Source organism: Triturus cristatus, chromosome 4_1 (genome assembly GCF_964204655.1).
Source record: "Triturus cristatus chromosome 4_1, aTriCri1.1, whole genome shotgun sequence".
Taxonomy (NCBI): domain Eukaryota; kingdom Metazoa; phylum Chordata; class Amphibia; order Caudata; family Salamandridae; genus Triturus; species Triturus cristatus.
Window position 1 is genome coordinate 941,653,273 of NC_140585.1, and position 21,471 is coordinate 941,674,743.

The 21,471-nt window shown below is 42.5% G+C and overlaps 1 protein-coding gene across 4 annotated transcripts in view; it reads right to left on the reverse strand.

Moving 5' to 3' along the window:
• Positions 1–4,915: 4,915 nt before the first annotated feature.
• The window catches only part of TMPO (thymopoietin), an 82,419-nt gene continuing 65,863 nt past the window's right edge, over positions 4,916–21,471 (reverse strand). For all 4 annotated transcript variants that reach the window (XM_085653828.1, XM_085653827.1, XM_085653825.1 and 1 more), the window contains 2 exons: positions 21,206–21,300; positions 4,916–5,896 (listed from right to left, as the gene is read on the reverse strand). In XM_085653828.1, coding sequence (XP_085509954.1) covers positions 5,632–5,896; positions 21,206–21,300 — 360 coding nt within the window. In that variant the 3' untranslated portion in view covers positions 4,916–5,631. The remainder of the gene's footprint in view (positions 5,897–21,205; positions 21,301–21,471) is intronic.

Sequence of the window (21,471 nt, forward strand, 5' to 3'; positions counted from 1 at the left end):
AAACTGTGGGAAGTACTTGCGGCCTTGGGGGTCCCAGGAGTTCTGCTGACAATGATCATGAGATTACATGAAGGCACCTATGCTAAAATTCAATGGGGTGGATACGGTAAAGACACTGCCGAATTTCCTGTTGAGCGTGGGGTTCGGCAGGGGTGCTCAATGGCACCTACCTTGTTCACCCTTTTTATTAATGGCATAGTCTCCTGTATTCAATCACAGGCAGTTGATGCTCCTTCTCTTGCAGGTGTAAAAGTTCCGATTTTAATGTTTGCCGATGACACGTTAATTTTATCTAAAACTCCAAGTGGATTGCAAAAAGCATTGGATATTTTTGATAAGTTTTGTGGGGATCACGGTCTCGAGGTGAACGCGTCTAAAACAAAACTCATGGTTTTTAATCCGTATCGTAATTTTAAATCTAATATTACCATGAGTGGACGAACCCTTGAGGTCGTATCATCTTTCACATACCTGGGAATCCTTATTTCTAATGACAATAGGTGGAACCAGCACCTAAACATTGCAACTTTGAGGCACAAGCAACTGGCTGGAACCATCTTAAAGGAGCACAGGAAATCATTAACTAAACCGATCAAACCACCCCTGATCATATACGAGGCAAAAGCAATTGGGTCGGCATTATATGGGGCTGAGTTATGGGGGCATGATAACCTACAAGAGTTGCAAACCTCAGAGAATAAATTCTTTAGGAAACTAACGGGTACACCTCAGAGTAGTCCGTTATTGCCTCTGAGATATGAGCTTGGAAGGAAGAAAATCTCGGAAATGGCCAAACTACGACCAATTCTATATTGGCGTAGGTTATGGACCACTCCTGAGCTCATTCATTATGCATCCGGGTTCACTGACGTTGTTAGAGCAGATTGCTTTAACAAAATCAGATGGTTCAAATTATTAAAATCAACACTACTTGAACTAAGCCTGAATGCACTCTGGTCTGATCCAGCAGGGGCATCATTCCCGAGTAAGGCAACCCTAAAAAATATTTTTGGGGATAATGTCGCTAACAAAAGTCTCCTCAGTATCAATTGTGGGGCCATGACTGCTAGTTTTCTCGAGGTCAAATTGTACCCCATGTATGAACTGTACTGGGATTATATATCCAAACCTTTGGATAGGAAATTGCTTTTTCAATTGAGGGCGGGCTCTCTTCCTCTTCGTTACCTAACATCTAAATGGAGGGAAGGTGGCCCTGCTACATGCCCAGCTTGTGGGGAAGGTAATGAAACATTTGGTCACTTTGTTTTCCTGCAAACCATACTCTACTCCAAGGCGTGTATGGTTGGCACCTATGTGTAGGAATCTGGGCACCAAGAGTAGTATGGTGGCTTTGCGCATAGTAAGATCGACTACTTTAACTTGGATTATAATCGCCACCGCCAAGTATTTGGGGTGGGCATGGACAATTAGGCAGAGATTGCTAGTCCGGTGATTACTCTCCGCCTAGTTGAACAGAGACTGCTAGAGTAATGTCTATTCTCTGTTAAGTGTATTTTATCGTGTCATCTGGAAAAAAACAATTTTTAAATGACTTTTTAGAATAATGTTTTTATAAAATTATATTTAATTGTACTAACTACATTAATGAACGTTACACCTGTGAAATGTATGTCTAAGTGGCTCTTTCACTAGCACAAAGAATATATAAAATGTATATAATTGCAGTACCTATAATTATGAATTTTATCATTGCGATTAATTTCAACTTTTCTTTGTAAATAATTTGTATTTTTCTTATGAACTGTGCGTTTGTCAATATGACATCTCAGATTTAATTGTTTATTATATGTTTGTATGTCTGCTTTTATGAGTAAATCTCGAATAAAGCACATTTTGAAATGAAAAACTTGAGATCTAGTCCTCCAGAGGACTAATCGTGACAAACGCACCCAGCACAATTTGGAGGATGCCTCCTTCAGAAGAGACTGGGCACAGATAGCCTGGCACTGCACTAGGGATTGGCGGATTTTCATCATAAAAACTGCAAAACTTCGGAGGCAATGATGATCGAAACTCAAGTAATGGAAACACCTAAAAGCAACCATCACTTCACACAAAAAGAAGTTGGATAACATTAATAAGGAGATAACAGAATACAAAGATCATTTCAGACTAAGATCCAATATTTTCAAAAGGATCTCAAGACGTTTTACTATACCCTTACTCCGCGCCAGAGTACACCAGCACACAAAAATAAGGCTACACCTCAGAGAATTACACATCAGATGAGGGTTCATTAGACAGTGGGAAATGGTTATAACGTGGCCACAGACATGGCAAGGTTATAACCTCATGCAAAATCCAATGGGGATGCCCTAACAATTCTTCCAACACCCACAACCCCAGCAATACTTTGGGTGGGGAAATGCTCTCACTCAAGGCCCTCCACCAGATTTCCCCCAAAACCAATGGCCTCCTTTTTACGGAGGGGAGGAAGGAAAAGGGACAACCAATTACACTGGAAAGACTCCCAGCCAAGAGTAAACTCCAAGAGTATGTTGAGGGACAACTAACCAGAGATGAGCCAACTCTCAGAATTGTAACTAACTTGTCCTCAATCGCACAGACAAAAAGCAGCGTCCTAAATAAAGGGCTAGGATTTGTACCAACAGCACACCTGGACAAATTCTGCCTCCTACATTGTAAACTGGTAGAAATCTTTAGGGAAGTCAAACTGAAAGCCTTTTTTGAGAAAAACTGAGAATCAGAGAGACAGTGCAGATGGGCGACAGGGTTCAAACCTTCTGCCCAGCCACAATCTCCATCAAATTACTAACCTTTGAACAGACAGGCAATGATATTGAATACTAGAGGGAGACAGGAATGACTACCACAACATGACCAGAGCAGAATATATGGCATTAACAGAGCTAAGAGAAGAGGAACATATAGTCTTTAAACAAGACGACAAGGGGGTGGAGAAAATTACACAGGACAAACAGGCCTACATGACTGAATGCCTCCGCCTCCTATATGATAAGAAAAACGACAAAGTCCTTCTCACAGATTCCACCCAAGAACTAAAGATGGATAGAAATAATCTGGTGGAAACTGCAGAAAAATGGATTTGTAGAAAGGAGGTTGGATTCCTTTTTAGCGCTATTCTTAAAACACCATCTTTTTTCATATGCTACCCAAGATGCATAAAAACAGGTCATCTCCCCCAGGATGCCCGATAGTGTCAGGGATAGGGACCCTTCTGGAGCAACTGTCAGGCCACTGAGATCTAAAACCTTTGGTACAGGGCACATCTACATACCTAAAGCTCAAAGATCTTCCTAACCAATTGAAAGACATTGAATATGACCCTGGGAGGAACATATTACTGAATCTTGATGTAGAGAGCCTATATAAAAGAGCCTCCCTCAGAAGGATACCCTGACAGTGATACAAGAAGCCCCGGATCAGGGAGAGTGGGAATACATCACGCCCGAGCTCTTCATTCTAGACTGCTCACGCCTAGCCCTCAAGAAGAATGTTTGAGTTTGAAAGTACCCTATATTTGCAGACCTTCACAACATCGATGAGCAGCACTTTAGCTTCAAGCATGGCAGGGTTGTATGCATTCAGCTTTTTAAAAAAAATATACTACATGATGACAACCCCTTCATGAAGCACATACGATTGTGGAGATGCTACATTGACGACATCCTGGTGATCCAGAACGGGAACAGTGCCTCAGTCACCCAGTTTACAACACGGATCAACAAACAGGATCCCAGCTTGAAATTTACACACACACACACACACACGACACTTTGCCCTAAGGACACCACAGGCATGGACCATGTTAGGTCCAGAACGCATCTTGTAAGCTGAGGAACAGTACCACAAAATCGTACTTTAAGGTAGGCCACTGACGAGCACAGACAGGCATGAAGAATAAAACCAGACGATTAACCACTCAAGTATGGTGTTGGGCCTTTACAGATACCTTAAGTTGAATACAAAACTCTCCCAAGTTATAAAGTTCCTTATTTCGGGCCAGGAAATCAGCTCAGACCCAAAAGCCTGTTGAAGACCCTGAATAAGTCAAATGTCAAGAATTACTCACAATAAGGAAATACATTCACGGAATCTAGTCAAGGGATAGTAAAAAGATTTTTTTTTTTTTTAAAACCTCCTGTGAATAACCACTGAGCAAAATACCCTGTGTAGCAATACAAAGGAGTTGTTGAGAAACTGAAGTCATGGGATGAGGGTGGGGAGGGGAATTTGGACGAGGATGAGTTGCACATGCGCCATGGGGGTACTTTTACCCATCTTGTGTGGAGCATAACATCATAGAAGTCTAAAGCAGGACTGTAATTTACTAGTAAAGAATTAAACAATCACATTCTACATGCTTAGTTCTATTGAGGATTCCCAGCTAAACACAAAGAATAGCCAAAGGCTGTACAAACAGGGTAAAGTAGATATAGATGGGCGTCTATGTGACTACTGTTGTGATATATATATATATATATATATATATATACATATACACACACACACACTACCAGAGATAAATATCCAGTAGTCTTAGTAACTTATATTGTGGCATGACTGAAGGATTTAACCAAACAGAGCAACTCGTTACATATTTCATATTGTAGATCACAATTGCAAGACAGCATTTCGGAATATATTTTTATAAATAAAACTGTTGGGGAGGTTTTTCAGACAAAGATCACACAACACCTAAATTTGCTTTGTCATACAAAGGATAATGCAGAGTTCTCTTAAGTCTGTTATCTAGCAGATATTAGCATAGGCTAATGTAATGTCAGTTTTAAGTATCAAGCTAAGATACCAAAATAAATTTGATTTGTTAAAGGGACAAATTCAAGAACAATAATGTAGAATTTGGGAAACCTTGATAATCTGAATTATTTCTATAAACAGGATATCTATGTACGGTTTATGAAAACTTTATTATCACACAATGCTAATAAATATATTCTTGCGAGACCAGTTTACCTTGCAAAATAGATATAATTATGAAGCACCTACTACATAACTAAAACAGTGAATTACTAAAAAGAATTTAATGTTGCACGCAAATGAAGGGTTGTAAATTCAATACTAAGAATTTGATACATAATACAGCAAATTACAGTTACAATGATCTGCTAGAAAAGTTAGTTTTCTACGTAAAATATTATTGCCATCTTTGACTCAGCAACTTACAATGCTTGAAGGAATTGCAAAGTTTATTATTCTGCCTTATTGGACTACCTCCTTTCCAGTCCAAATGTTTCACATAAAAGTCAGAATTTAAGAACTTGTCAGTATGTAGTCTGACAACACCACAGCTTCACATTCACAGTTTTGCCCTCAAAAATTGATGGTTGTGTAAAACGTAGTATTTTCTTCAGAATCAGCTTTAAGAGGTCCACATTAAAAAATAACAGCCTAAAAAAGTTTCAAGATACCCAATTAAAAAAACATTTCTCTTTGTATGGCACAAAGTGACTTCCTAAAATCCAGTTACAAATGCATTTTAAGTCCACTTGTGTACATATGACTCAACCAGTTATGAATATATTTTAAGTACGTTTGTGTTGACCAGAGGGCAGAAGTTCTGTTCCGATAGTTATAAAAAAATAGATGAGTGGGTATTCTGTAGCTCTAATGAAGATATTTAGTAAATGGATTTCCTTCATTTGTTTCCATAGCTTGATACACCAAGAACAAGAAGACTGCCACAAGAACAAAAATAATAATTTTTATCCATACAGGAAGAGTGCGTCCTTTCTTTGCTAGTTGAGGTTTGGAATCCACCAAGGTAGTATATTTTGGGACATATTTTGCTGAATAATTTTCTTCCATTTTGTATTCAGATAGATGCACAGGTCGGCCAGCGGCTCCTTTGATGGGTCTGCGGCAACTCACACTGTGAAATACAAGTGAACCATCAGTTATACATTTAAACTGACAAATACTAAACATAAGAAATTCAAACTACCAGAACTCACAGGACCATATACAAGCAAGACATCTTGTGCGGACATCAATTTATAAACTCCCCCCCCCTCCCCAACAATACCACAGTACTGGGCACACATATATACACACAAAATTATATATATATATATATATATATATACATACATACATACATACACACATACACACACACACACACACACCTACCCCCCCAGTTATGCAGATAACTTCAGAAAAATAAACTAAATTCGGGCCTCAAATTGTCATTCCTCCCACTAAAAATTTAAGTTTTCTTGCCATTATCCATGGTGTCCAAGGACAGGACCTACTTTTAGAAGTATGGTCAACTTTCTACGTTGGAGTGCTTTAAACACTTCTAAAAGCTTCTTGCACCATTTATAGCACGTTTTTTCAAAAAGGGCAGGATTATGAGAAAAAGTAATTCCTAGATTTTTATTTTTTCTGAAACAGTTACATGCAATCCAACTAGGGAGAGAAGGACTCCTTTGTCAATATACACATTCATGTATAGATCAAACACTAATCAGTAGTTAAGCTCTCGAATTTTATAAGAATCTCGCATAGGTTGTATATTTTCTTTGCAGCTACAATGTCTTGAATTCCATAGGGCGGAATACTGTGACAAGTACCAAAATATATAAAATACTGGTTTGTACAGCAGTGTTTTAAAATAAAAGATTTCAAAGGACACAAAAGTAGGAGCACGAAAAACAAAACAAAAAAAAGATACATTTGAGAACAAAACTGTTACTTACCAGTAGGCGCTGTTTTGCAGCTTGAATAATTTTCTGGTCTGTATCTTCTCTGCCAACTAGAAGTTGTGTCCAGAAACGTGTTGGTCTTTCCTAGCACCTAAAGGTTGTGCATTTTGGACACTATTTGGATTAAAGTTCATCCGCTATGTGAGGACAGATGGCGCCCCGGACGTTCCTGTGCGTGGTCACCATATTCAAATTCATTTTTCTTTTCCTCCTTTATTTATTAAGGTTTCCCCTCCCTCCACCTTTTTTTCATTTTAGATGGGGTTTTTTTTTTTTTGGCCAGTTTGCTTCTTCCTCCAGTTCCGGTGGGTTGCATGTCAATCCAGACAATTCCCCCGGATGCAAAACTACTTCTACTGGTAAGTAACCATTTTGTTTTGCAGCATGAATCTTTCTGGATTCACATGTTGCGCATCCAATTATGTACCAGTATTTTGTTCCTTGGGCAGGTTGGGATGAAATGCGGGTGTGTTGGCAAAGAGGTGTTGGGAGTATTCTGTCCAACCTGTGCCTTATTGCTCAACTGGATGTCCACGTAGTATTCTTTTGTGAAGGTGTGTAGAGATGACAAAAGTTGCAGCCATGCAGAAATCATTAATCGGTAGGTTTGCTAGGAATGCTAGTGTTGCACCCTTTTTTCTGGTTGAATGAGCTGTGGGTATATGGGTAAGATCTTTCTAGCCCCAGTGTACATTAGAGCCCCTACCGCATCCAGTGTGTGCGCAGCTAATTCTCAGCCTGTGTCTTCAGTTTCTGAAAAAAAAGGCTGGTGGGTGGATGCTTTGGTTGAAGTGGAACTGATGCCCAACCTTTAGTAGGAACCATTGATTTGTTCATAGGACAACCCTGTCCTCGTGGATTTGTAGGTATGGCTCTTGTATAGTCAGTGCTTATAGCTCGTAGACTGTAGGGACAATATCGCTATTAGGAAGGGGGTCTTTAAGGTTAAGACTTTAAATCCGTCTTGCAAATAGGTTCAAAAGGCTCTGTTAGCAATTGCAATATGTTCAGGTCCCTCTTTGGCGCTGGAGCCACCCTCAGTGGTAGCGTTACTCTTTGGTACCTCAAGGGGATTCTTTTCACCACCAGGAGTGTGAAGAGGCTGCTCCCTGTTGTACCTGTGGTGTAGACTACTATTGCGGACAGGTGAACCTTTAGCGATGCATAGATCAAGCTGCTGTCCAGCAGAGGAGTAAGGTGTACAGTCTCGTGCTCAGTCCTAGTTTCCAACGTCTCATTGTCTCTGCACCAGTGAAGTACCTGTCCCACTTCTGTAGTGCACTTCCTAGTGCTTGGTATTTTAGCCCATACCGCCACCCCCCCCACCTTTCCAGGATTTCCATTGTCTTTGGAGGTAGCTGTAGGTGCCCGAATTCTAGGTATTGAGGAGCCACACAGATTGTGTGTCTGGTTCCAGGTGGCTGGGTAGCAGGTCGTGTGTTGCCTGGATTAGAATCCTCTGTCCTCTGTGCCATCCTTCAGTCGTCGGGTGTTTCAACACAGAGGCTGCTTATGAGGAATGTGAATCCAAGACTTCGCGTTCGGGCCTTTAGTTACATTCTTTCGCGGACTTCTTGGATGCTTCCCCCTTTCAGCGTAATGGACGCGAGTCCCCCACCCGCACCCTCCTGCGCTGGTTCGGCCTCCTAAAAATTCTTAGTCTTCACTGGATAGGCCAGCGTCTGAGATTCCAACATCTTGTGGGTACTAGCCATGGTGTGGTGTGCTAATCTGTCGGCGTTGTACCTTGAGGGTTTTTGGCATGAACTTGGCACAGGCTTCTCAATCTTCCTCCTTGTGGTCTTACGGTAGGCGCCGATTGCAGACCTAGTGTGGATCCCTCTGCGCGTACTTGTACTTGCAGTTAGGACAGAACTTAAAAAGGGTATTTTCCATGACCCTCTGCTGCCTCTCCTTCATTCTCCAGCCACGTGGGTGTTACCGGCAGGGCAGGGGGACGGGGGTTAACGGAGGGTCGAGAATTCTCCCGTTCTCTGTACGTACACTCTTCCCGTGGCCCTTGGTATTATCCTATCTTTCTTCGGTTATTCACTGGGATTCTTCGCTGCGCCTCCATCGTGCTTCCAGACCGAATGCTGGAAAAAAAAAAAACGAAAATGACCACGCACAGGAACTTCGAGGCGCTGTGTGACGTCACACAAGGGTTGGAATTAACACAGAATGGTGGTGGTCAATGCGCCTGAAACAAGTTTTTTTTAAATGTATTACTGGACCAAACCACTAGATGGTGGAATAGATGCACAGCATGTAAATCCGGAAAAGGATTCATGCTGCAAAACTGATGTGTCACATAAGAGTCACACCTTTAAATCTAACAAGTGGGAACGTTTACTCTCTGTAACACTACACTTTAAACATATTGTGCTCTGTGACATACACAGGGCACTTAAGAGTTCTTACAACAAAGAAATAAAATAATTGTTTGTGGACCAGATGAATTTGTGCAGGTTTCCTTCCCATGAAGGCTATGCATTTGAAAGTACTGGGACCTCTCATCTAAGTAATACAACTGCACAAATAGCATAATTTCAAATATACCACATTGTATTCGACACACCATCACAGTTTGGACTTTCACTTCTGTGTAATCAGAGGCCCTACGCACAAGTTCCAAGGGACTACGAGGGTGTTGGCAAGTAGAACTCCTTTGACAGGGGTTGAACGAGCTATGCATACCCTACAGCTCAGGAAAGAAATTTTATTTCATACTAAAAATATCGGTTTTCATTTTTGGCCTTCTGGGGCTGGAAGAAATAGTGCTGCTATAAAGCACTGCACTTTGATGCAGGTATTTTTTGTAATGCCTAGCTAATTTCCTGATTATCATAGCAGAGCTGTGCTACACCTCTCTAGCTGTTGGTTAAAAAAAACCTGAAATTTAGATTGCATTTTTTCCTGACACATGCTATCAAGTACAAAACAGTAATGTTTTTTTTTCCTAAAGCACAAATACATTTAGCATGAATGTATGAAAGCATGAATGTATGAAAGCAAACCAAAAAAAACTTTTGCCAACATTGAAATGTGTGTGCAAAACTGTAAATAGATGTAGCATTCCCTTTTATTGTGAAATGCTAAGAAGCACCAAGTTTGTTTGGAAATCTGTGGTGCTTTGCTACTCTTTGTAAATATTTACATATGCACCATCATATGTAAATATTTGACTACCTCAATCAATAAACACGGGGCATAATGCTTTTGGACCAGGCCTTTCATTAAATTGGTGCATTCTGAGAATTGTAGTTTTTATTTGCCTGAGAATAAAGTCTGGAATAAATTGCACGAGCTGGCAAACATGAGTCATATGCAAAATTCTAGACCAAAAATGTCCTAAATTGCACGGCCACATAAGAACGATTGCACCAAAGTGGCCAAGGATTGAACGGTGTGATAGTAGTACTGAGTGTTAGATGAGCATTCCTCAAAGGGAAATACTCTAGCTTAACTCTAGCTTAGAGACTGAAATATTCCCTCACTCAGCCGCAGCGAGTTACAGAAGAGTTGTACATGGTTTGAGTAGGCACCTCCTTAGTCAGCCAGCATTAAATAGCGAGTCTCCGATCCCTCACAGTTTTTTGCCCCCTTCCACTGCTTCCCTCTAATTTTCACTACTTATGCTCCATTCTTGTGAAACTGAGGCCAAAGTTGTCAGCCTTAACAGCAGCATTTTGGGTCAGACATTCGCAAAACTACTACCTCATACTCTCGCTTTGCAAAAGAGTTTATGTTCTGTATGACATGGTTCGTGGTGTACAGCAACGGAGCCCAGAGGGACTCCTAAAGTGACAATGCTCTGAGGAAGGCAGTCTTGACTCACTAGTTGGGAAGATATGAACATGAGGACCAAAAGTAATACATTCACCATAGAAGCAAATCTTTACTTGGGCTCACATTTTGCAAGAATCCATTGGCTTGTAATGGTTCCTATATTAAACAAAACAAAAAAAAAAATGTTTAGCTCCCAGAGAATACTCGGGTGGGATCTTTAGGAAGCTGGCTCTGTATTTGCAATATCAAAAATACATAGTGCGCACAGAGGTCAGTAAGTCCCCAAAGGTATAGCAGAGGGTAAAGTAGATAATATCTTACTCTCACTTTAGTGGTAGCTGGGCTGAGCAGTTAGGCTTATCAGAGGGTAGTGTGAATGCATTTGTTGTACACATTCATTCAAGGCAGGAACACACACTCCATGACTAACTCCAGGCCAATGCTTTGCAAAAATATTACTTTAGTTACTTTTATTTTAGGAACCAAGCTGAACTCAGTTACAGGCAAGTAGACTTTTCAGAAATGTAATACTTTTTATATACAGTTGACAAATGTTTGTATAAGCATTCAAAACACTACAGTTGCATGTAATACTTTTCAATGTCAAAGGAGATACTTTGTATAATTCTCAGAATCAACACTTGGTACAATACAGAGAAAATTAACGCAATCCTATGGGAGGATAAACAAGTAAGTAATTTTCAGGTAAGCCCTCTACTTAAAAGTTAAGTCTTTGAAGGGTTTAACATACACAGGGCAAGGGTCTGACCAAGGTAGGCACTGCACCACCAGTAGCACTGGATCAGTCAGTTGCAAAGGTCACTGGGCCCAATGTTCGCCTATAGTAGATGAGGGTACCTCGAAGAGGCACTGGTTGTAGGTGTGGTTCAGGGACACGGGCCCTGGGGGTTGAGGTCAGCACTGAAGGTGCAACCAAGTAGCACCCCCAGTGGCACGGGGTGGCCGGGTGCAAAAGAGTGTTGGTTCCCCTATAGGAATCAATGGAGATCCTCTGTTGAAGAAATCTGCTGCAGGCTTGGACCAGAAGACTGGCTGAAGGAATCCAACTACTGGAGACGGGAGTTGGATTGTAGGGGCATGCCAGGACACTGTTTGGTCACTCAAAAGCCTTGGGGCTGCGGGTGCAGGGGTGTCTTTGGGCGTGGGTTTCTTTCACCAGATACGGTCGCGATCGGGAGGACCCTTCAAGATAAGCTACAGGCATCGTGGTGAAGTTCAGGAGAGGTCGTCCAACACTGGATCCCAGGTCAGGCTCGCCAGGGAGACATCACTGGATCTTTGGGCCACCTGTACTAGGGCAGAGGACGACGGATACAGAGTGGTGAGGAGTCTAGGTTGAAGGAGGTACTGGAGTCCTTGTTGGAGGTTGCTTTTGTTGGACAAATATGATGTCCACAGGAGACAGTGCCTTTATTGAAGGCTGCCCATGTCTCTACAGTTACTGGAGAGTTGCTGGCCACTGGACACCCCCGTTTCTTGGAGCAGGGTTGCTGGAGGAGGAGGGAGGCCAGTAGGGCTGGGTCTGAACCACTTGTCTTCGACTGCTGCACGACTCTTCGGTCCTTCATAGGTCATCTAATCAGAGAAACAAGGTTCAAGAGATCCCTTCGATACTACATTTAAAGGTGTTACTGAGGCCGGGGGCAGTAGCCAATGGCTATTGTCCCCTAGGGTGACTACACCCTTTGGGTGCACTCTCCCGTTTGGGAAACTGGCACATCCCTATTTCTACTGGGCCTAATTTTCCATACCAAGATGGAGAATTTTGAAGAGTGGTGGTTCACCTACGCTCCTGGTCATCCTAGGGGTGTGCCAGGCCCAGGTGGACACTCCTACTCTGCTTACCAATTTTCCCACCTAGCCTGCCACCAAAAAGTGGGGCGAGAACAGGGGATCAGGCATCTCCACTAGTTGCCAAATCAGCTTTACACGTTCTGGCAGTAGTTATGAGTCAGTAAGATTCTGTTAATTGCTGGGTCAATCCGAGTATCTGGTGACACATTTATGTATAACAGCTCCTACTCCACCAGGCACTTGTAGAACTCTTCCTGGGCGGGTGCTCCATGAGATGTTGGAACTCATTATGAATGCTCCTACTTCCAAAAGACAGTGTCAACACTCACAGGGTTTCAGGATGGTTCGCGAGGACACTCCCATTCAGGGCAACATTAGGATACACCCAAGATGGCACCCACAACAGCACAGTGAATCAAGCATCCCTCCCCTCTCTAGACAAGAAATTACATGGTGAATGAACACCTTTAAAAGAGTCGGCAAAAAAACTGTTTGGACGAGCATTGAGAAAGGCTATCGCCGAAACGAGTCTGCTCTTTGAAATAAACCATCCTGAAACCCGAGAGAACAGACTTTCTTTTGGAAGTAGGAGCGTGTGTGTATGTATGTACGTACATACATGCATATATATTAAATATACACACAAATGTGTCACTGGATACTCAGATTGACCCAGCATTTCACAGAATCTTACTGACCAATAACTACCGTCAGAAAGTGTAAAGTTGGCCTCTGTATGGTCTTCAGTGCCATAGTCTGAAAGACTGAACACAATTTCGAGCCCTGAATAAGGTCAAACACCAAGCCAAGCGAGAAGAGAACTGCATTTTTGCTTAAAACCCTTACACTTGTTAAGGAGAAATGGAAACACAATACAGTATTGTATACACTGTATACATAAGAACTAACTAGAACTGGGAAACCAGTTCCAAAAAGCACTAAGTGCAGTGCCAAAATAGCTTATAAAATAAATCCTTGTCAAGACGTACATACGACACCTGTGATACAAGACAATATATGAAACAGCAGCATATTTTATCAAATCTACACCGCATACCAAAAACCCACTGAAATGAGAAGTTCAGCAAAAATACACAACCGAGAAAGAAAAGGGGGTACTACGTCACCAATACAACACTGCAGGTAACTTGCCATAACATAAAGCAGTCTGTCATAAGGTGGTCTAAAGAATTGACACCACAAGAAAAAACAGTCATGATTCCTCACGAGATGAGAAATGCTGTAAACAAGTACATCCTGTCCAGAAGACAGGAAATGTGGATCCGACAGAACCAAGTATATAAAGCACATCATAGGAAAAAGAAAAACACTATATATATATATATATATATATATATATATATAAAAAACAAACTTTCATGGATTACCAAATATAGGTTGGTCTTGCTGAAAGTAAGACCAACCCGTGCATCACAAACCTTTAGCTGCCAATTTACCACATCACAAAGTGGAGCAGGGACAGGCTGCCTGCACTTGAAGAAATATTCATGTCCAAACTAGACGCTGTTCCTTTTACTTTAAAGGAAGAACTCACAAGCAAATAGCATTCAAAAGAATGCAAAGTATATACTCTGAAATGGAGCAATGCTCCAACTTGCTCAATCTCTTCAAAGAATTGAAGCACTCATAATAAATACAAAGTCCGCTCAAAAAGAGAAAGCAAAAAGCACTGGAAACACTGGTTCCCAAAAAAAAAAAAAAAATCGTGCAAGGGGTAACAAAACCCCCTGGAGGGCATCGCAAGAGGAAAAGAGCAGTTATTAGCCAACTACCATAGTCCTTAAGAGAACATAAAATGAAGTCCCAGAAGCTGTATATCAGAGATCTACAGTATAGAAATAGACTACAAAGTAGCATTTCTGAAGAGCTATACAATAGCAACCCAATACTCTACATAGAGTAAGTCACATACCCAATAAGGGGTATAACCGAGACTAAGCTCTAAATCAGAGTAAAACAAAAGAATAAACCATCTACATAGCTGTAAACACCATCCGGAGATTCGAAAAGACAAATCTTATTATATGCAAAAAGTAATGCAACACTTCAACACTACAAGACATAGCAGAGGGAGGAGATAATCCTTAAACATAAGAACCACAGCTGTGGATACATAAGAAATAAAACTTGACCAGGTTGACATACAAATGACAAGGAGGCATACCGCAGAATCAGCATGTTATGTTACGTTAAAAGGTATTTGTAAAGCGCACAGCTACCCAGGAAGTGTGTCCCTGTGCTTATGACCCTCGGAGCTGGACACTTACTGTCCCTGAAAGGGGGGAAAAAAACCTTAAGTTTGTTGCTGGAACAGCCAGGTTTTCAGCAGTTTCCTAAAGGTAAATAGATCCAACGCCTGTCTAAGTGTTGTTGGCAGGAAGTTCCAGACTCATGCAGCCTGATCTTGGAAAGAGCAGCCACCAGTACGGGTGCGAGAAAACTTGGGAACAACTGCCTGATGCCGTGAAATGACCTCAAGGTTCTGCCAGGGACACAGTGTAAGACTACTTCTCAGATAGTGTGCACCCGTAACTTGTAAAGCCTTAAAAGCCAAAACCAAGGCATTAAAGCAGATTGTTTTTCGGACGGGAAGCCAATGTAAAGCCTTCAGGTGAGGTGAGATCCGAGCTCTCGGTCCAAGCTGGAGGACCACCATGGCGGCCGCATTCTGAACCACCTGAAGTCTCTTCAGTAGGTAGCTACAGAACATTTACATAGTCCAACCTCGAGACAATGAGGGCTCGGACCAGTCTTCCTGTGGGTGAGAGGCAATAGGGTAGACATTTCTTGAGCATCCGCAGCAGGCCAAAACAAGTTCCTGCGACTGGTTGGATTTGGGCTATCACGGACAGGGTGTCATCCAACTTAATACCCAGGTTCTTGACAGTGTTAACCGAGGCGAGGGGATGGGACATGTCTGATGGCCACCATTGTTCCCACTCATCCCGAGAAGGAGAGCCAAAGAATATTACCTACAAATTCTCTGGGTTACATTTAAGTGGATTCTCTCTGAGCCATGTAAAAACCCCAGTCAGGCATTTGTTGATCTTCTCCCCTACAAAGTCCTCATCCTTATCACATGTAAACAGAAGCTGCGTGACGTCCGCATAGGAGATTGTCGCATCGCAAGCTTCGGCCAGGCGAGCAAGGGGACACATGTAGAGGTTGAAAAGCGTCAGGCTCAAGATATAACAGAGTGACACCCACCTTCATAGTGGGAAAAGAGCAGGGAAAGGAGGGGACCAGACCTCTTGGTATCTATCCTCCAAAAAGGAGGAGAACCACTTAAGTATCATGCCACCCATGCCGCACTCCTGTAATCTAAGCACGAGTCGGTCATGTGGCACGGTATCAAAGGCCGCAGAGAGGTCCAGCAAGATCAACACCGCTTTACCTCCTTTATCCAGCTTCTCCTTGATGGACTCAAATTCTGAGCACAGCTCTCCCAGTGCTGAAATTTGATCTAAAACCGGACTGGCTCTGGTGGAAAAGGTGATTAGTTTCTACGTAATCCGTGATAACTGAGTTCACATATTTCTCTAGGGCTTTGGGAAAAACGGGAGTAAGATAGGTCTATAGTTGGACGCCACCAAAGGGTCGGCAGAAGGCTTTTTTAGCAGTGGTAGAATTTTAGCATTTTTCCATCTGCATGGCACCTGGCCATTCCTCAGCGAGGAGTTGGACAATATTAGCAGCTGGGTTAATTACCTCGGCCACCGAGGCCAGCACTTTCGCACGGTAAGGGTCCGTGGGGGAGCCAGACTTAAGGCCCTTCATAATCTCCAGGGAAGTCTCCATAAGAAGAGGGGGAACTGTTAGACATGGACTCTCTACGGGAGCTCCGGTTGTTAATGATTCTGGGCTCCATCCCTCAGCCGGGAGGGTCTCTGCAAAGTAGTCTTGAATAGTTTTGGATTTGTCATGAAAGTAGGAGGCAATTTGGCTTGCCCATTCCATAGTAGGAGTAAACGGCCTGGCAGCCGCATTCGGTGAAGAAAAGTCTTTTCACAATTTTGAAAATGGCCTTGCTTTTAATACCAGAGGACTCCATTTTGGAGGAGATAAATGTTTATTTGCCTCAGATTTTATTGTGATGTACTTTTAAGGCTTGTTTATAGATTTAATTGTCCTTGGAGAAGTTTGCAGGCGCTTTTGCTCTGCCTAATAGCTTCATTGAACCATGGGGCAGAAATTCTAGCTGACTTAGAAGAGCGAGTAGGAGCAAGCTCTTGGGAGCGCTGCTGCAACCAGTTCAAGCAGAGAGCATACCTCTCCGGATTGCCACTGAATGAAAGCAGGTGAAGGACTAGCGCTTCGCTCAGGGCTGCTAGAGTGATTCGATGGAAGAGTCTTGAGGTAGTTGCTCGCTGCTTCATGTAAGATTGAGAGCATCTTACCAACCTACCCACCTTAATTCTATCAGGTAATGATCGGACCATACTAAATGGTAAAGGCACATCTATTTGGAGCACTACGTTAGAAACAATCTGATCGAGGGTGTGACCATCATGGGTGGGGTGACAAACATAAGGGGACAGATTGAAGATGGCAAGGTAATTAATCAGTGAGATGGACTCCTGCTCTGCTGGTTTGTCCATAAGAATATGGAAGTCACCCAGTACCAGCAAATGCTTATACTTGGTGAGATTGACTGATTTGAGAAAATTCCCGGCTAGCCCAGGGGACCTATATATTAAGACTCCGGCCAGGGATTGGTGTGCTGATAGTACACAATCCAGGCCCAAGCATTCCACCCCTTCCAATTCTCCTATAGTGACTATGCTGCAGGAGATGTCCTTTTTAAAAATAATTGCAACTCCACCACCCTTGCCCCCAGCACGATCCTCCTTCAGGATCGGATATCCTGAGGGAATGGCAAAAGCAGTGGTGGGGTTAGAGGCCTCGGTGAGCAGCGTGTACTTTCAGAAAGTACACGCTGTGTTTTTAAAGTTCTTCTCTTTGCAAGCTGCAGCCCCTCTCCCTTGTGGTACCTACAGCATAGGCGGAGGTATGGGGTCGAAAATGCAGAGCTTGAATTCTAGCTAGTCACTTTGTGGTTTGAGACGTACAGAGGGTGGCTGTTATTTAGGCATCTATTTTAGTATTTGAGGAACTCCCTTGAATAGGCTGCCCTACTGTGCCTCGTTCTTACAATCAAAAGCTAAATTACTCTTCCGCTCGGGTGGTCTGTCGTAGGTTTTCTGCCATTGCAATGAATGGATATGCAGCGCTTTGATAGTTAATAGCTTACTGTTCTATATTAGGATTCAAACTTCTAAACTGCAAGTAACAAAAGGGGCAACATTTCCCCACCCAATGAACAGTGCTCCAGTTAAGAATCTTCAGTAAAATCTTATGATGGTACCACCATTGAGGGCATATTATCAAGAATGGAGTTAAAATTATTGCTGCTTTAGCAGCAGGAAACGGCCGCTAAAGCGGCGATAATGGGCTTGAGAATATGCCCTTGAGCATTCCAATAGAAGCCCAGGTTCACACCAGAACATGGGCTTCTATTGGAATTCGAGGGCATATTCTCGAGCCCATTATCGCCGCTTTAGCGGCAGTTTCCTGCCGCTAAAGCGGCGATAATTTTAACGCCGTTCTTGATAATATGCCCCTTGGAGTCTTGTGCTGAAAGAGGGAGTATAAATTGGCTGAAAAGATAACTCCTGCAATAGGCTGACAAAGCATCTATAAGTGTCTGAGAAAAGCTTTCTTGCGGGTCAAAAGTCTCATGGTCATCTGCGGACTGGCTCAGTGGCAAACATCAAAATGGTAAGAACAAAATTAAAGTTTCACTGAGATATAAACAAAATGCAGAGGGGAAACCTATTAATGCCCCTTTAAAAATGCAGCACAACTGCTGGACTATAAGAAAGAAGGCGGATCACGCAAACAAAAAAGTCGAGAGGACCGATACGCAACACTAAGCGTGCCCACAGCTAAGCTTTGCTGAGCCCAAAACAAAGCAAAGCAAGTCAGACATCTCCTGGAGAAGATGGACTGGTCTGTCCTCACATCAGGCAACAAACAGACCAGCAGTTAGATGGACAGCGATCAGTCATATCACTTTCACCACCTCTGGTGGAAGACCATTTACTCACTTGATTCCACTGCAGATTGTGGAGGCTTGGGAGCAGAACTCGAACCTCCTATTGGGAAATTAGAGCCTCTAAAAAAATGCAGTTTAAGTGGAGAGCAGATGCAGGAGGTAGAGTACCAGACTCTCCAAGCCCAAGCGAGGGTTTTTAAGATGAGTTGGGTTCTTTCTTAGCCTTCTTCAGAACCCCTGGGATCAGAGATATGAAGGCATAAAGGAAATCTGGGTTTCACTGAATTCATCACCCAAAAGGTCTTGAAGGAAACTCAAGGGCACAATAGGCTGGACATTAAGCGGTCTCAGACTGCCAAGTTAACCTGCCCTTGCATTCAAGGAACTGGCTAAGTGACTGACCCTGCACCACCATGCTTAATGCAGTACTATTTAGCACTTATGCTGTCCTTAAGAACCAGGATCGACCTGCCCCCAATGGAGAAAAGACCTTCAATGAAAGAAGTATGGTGTACAGCACCAGAGAGCTGATGTGGACACAGACCTCAGATTTCCACCTCATCAAGGTAAACTTCCCAAAGTAGAAACTACACATCGATCACCATCTTGAGCTGTGGATGGGGAAAGTCAGAACAGTGTGCTGCATTTTTGGCCTGAATCCACATCCACCACAGAATATCTTGGGATGCCTGCTCTGACAAGCAATTGTTTCCAGAGAGGAACCACAAGTGTTGGGCACGTTAAAGGCAAAGGTTTCACTGCAAAGCACATATGTGCCAACATGCATGAGGCACAACAATATGTACAAGGTCAGGAGACCAAGACAACTCAGACCCATCTTGACGAACAGAAGCACCAGTCCGAAACTCCTGGCTCATAGCATGAATGTTCTGCACTTGTTCGAGCCGGAAGGGACGTCAAAGGCACTGTGTCAAGAAAGACACCAGTGACAATAATCCTCTGCAGAGTTTAAGATGAGATTTCATAGTTGGAGAATCATGAAGTGAGCAACAAAATAGCTTCATCACGTGGTCTGAAACCAACAGAGTTAAGCCTACCAGTAGTAACCAGTCATCCAGGTTTGGGAACACATGTATGGCTGCCCTGCAAAGACAAGCTAGACCCACCACCATCACTTTCGTGAACACCTGGCCGGCCAAGATAAAGTGAGAGGGCAGGACTGTGAACTGGAAGTGCTCCAACCCAACATAGAACCAGAGAAGATTCTGGTGTAACAGCAGCATTGGTACATGAAAGAACATTTCTTACTAGTCCAAGGACATCATCCAGGCTCTGGATCAAAAGCCACCAGAACCTCTTGCAACATCAACATTTTGAATTTTTCCAGAGGAGTGTCAAGAGGTTTGAGATACGAGATTAGCCTCAGCCTTTTCCCTCCATCCAAAACCCCACCACTGCAAGAGCTGTAGTTCAACTTTTTTTTAAAGTTCTCTAGGAAAGAAACTGCTTGTTCCTTGAACAGCTGCTCGCCGTCTAAGGGCATGTCCACGAGTTGAGTATTCCAGACAATACAGTGGCAATATGGCATCACAAAAGTGCCAATAGAATGAGCTACTGTGTTAGGAGAGTCCAAGTTGCAGTCAAAGCTCAGTCTGGATGTATTTAATTCATCACGGACTAAGTTCATAAACTGCATGTCCATAGGTCTGGAAGGCTGATCACCACATTTCACCAATTACCACAAGGCACAAACATATCAATCCAGTAGGCAAGTTGCATTAGCCGTGTGGAGGGCAAAGCTGCCAGAATAAAGACTGTACGGCCATTAGTATCTAGATTCTTCAACTACCTATCAGGAGGTGCTATAGGTTAGGCATTCCGGTTCAGCTTGGAGGACATTTGAACAAGTAGACTTTGCTGCAGTGACAGCAGCTCTATGTCATCTGGCAATTGGTCTAAATCCCCATGACAGGAACCAAGAGGGCTTCACTGAATGGAAGATGTAATATATACATACACACAACATTTATATTACTAAATGGAAGATCTAATATATACACACTAATGTAATATATATATACACATATATATTCCAACGTAAAGGTTGCCCCAAAAGAAGACGCCGACTCACAAGGAGGATTACTTCCTTTAATGGAGGACTTCAGCAGGGCAGCAAGAAACACCATCCCAATTCATAAAATATATACACACACACACACCAAAACCATCTAATAGGGGTGTTTAAAGCAGCATTGTTCAGTGCAGCAATGAGCAAGAAATCAACTATATCTGTCCGTCTATAAAGACCCAGCCCTTGTATTTTGGCTTTGATTTGATCACTGCCAGTACACCATGTAATACAGCAAACAAGATCCATGCCGGTGATCAGATTCCTGGCGATTCAAAACAGAAAAGGAAGCTGGGACAATATAAAGTGCCCCACCATATTTTGCAATCATTCTCAAGAAACCAAATAAACGCATTTATCTATATTTGGTCCAGAACAGCTTCACATCATTAACCCCTGGTGCATCTAGAAAGACAAACTTGTAGCACAATTAAATAAATTGAATCGTTCTTCCATATCAATCTGTTCTAAGCCCTGACAGTAAAGGTGTTTACAACTCACTGATGTAAACGGGAAGGTTTGTCAGTGGAAACTCCATACTAAGTGACAAGGTAATGTTCGAGGCAAGAAGAAAGCAAAAATTACAAGCAATTTTATTTTCACTGCTGTAAAACCCTCTACTGTTATCTAGGTTTGCAATCGTCAAATATCGGAACATAAACGTAACTTTTTACAGCTAAATCTTATGACAAGTTTTAAACCTACCTAATTCCTGTTGGAGTAGAGGATTCATAAGGGAACATTTCTTTGAGAATATCTTTATTTGACCTTCTTTCTTCTGTTGCCGTTTTCTCCAGTACCTAGTAGGTGGGAAAAAAAACTCTTTATAAAATTTGCATCCTAAAACTTACATGAAGTGCCACCGTACGCTGTGCTAATTTTGAGGAGTTAAGTGCCGTCACCAAGTGAATTATATATTGTTTAGAATGCTTCCCTGTGCTTTTGCTGGTGTTACAAATGTGGTCATTTTC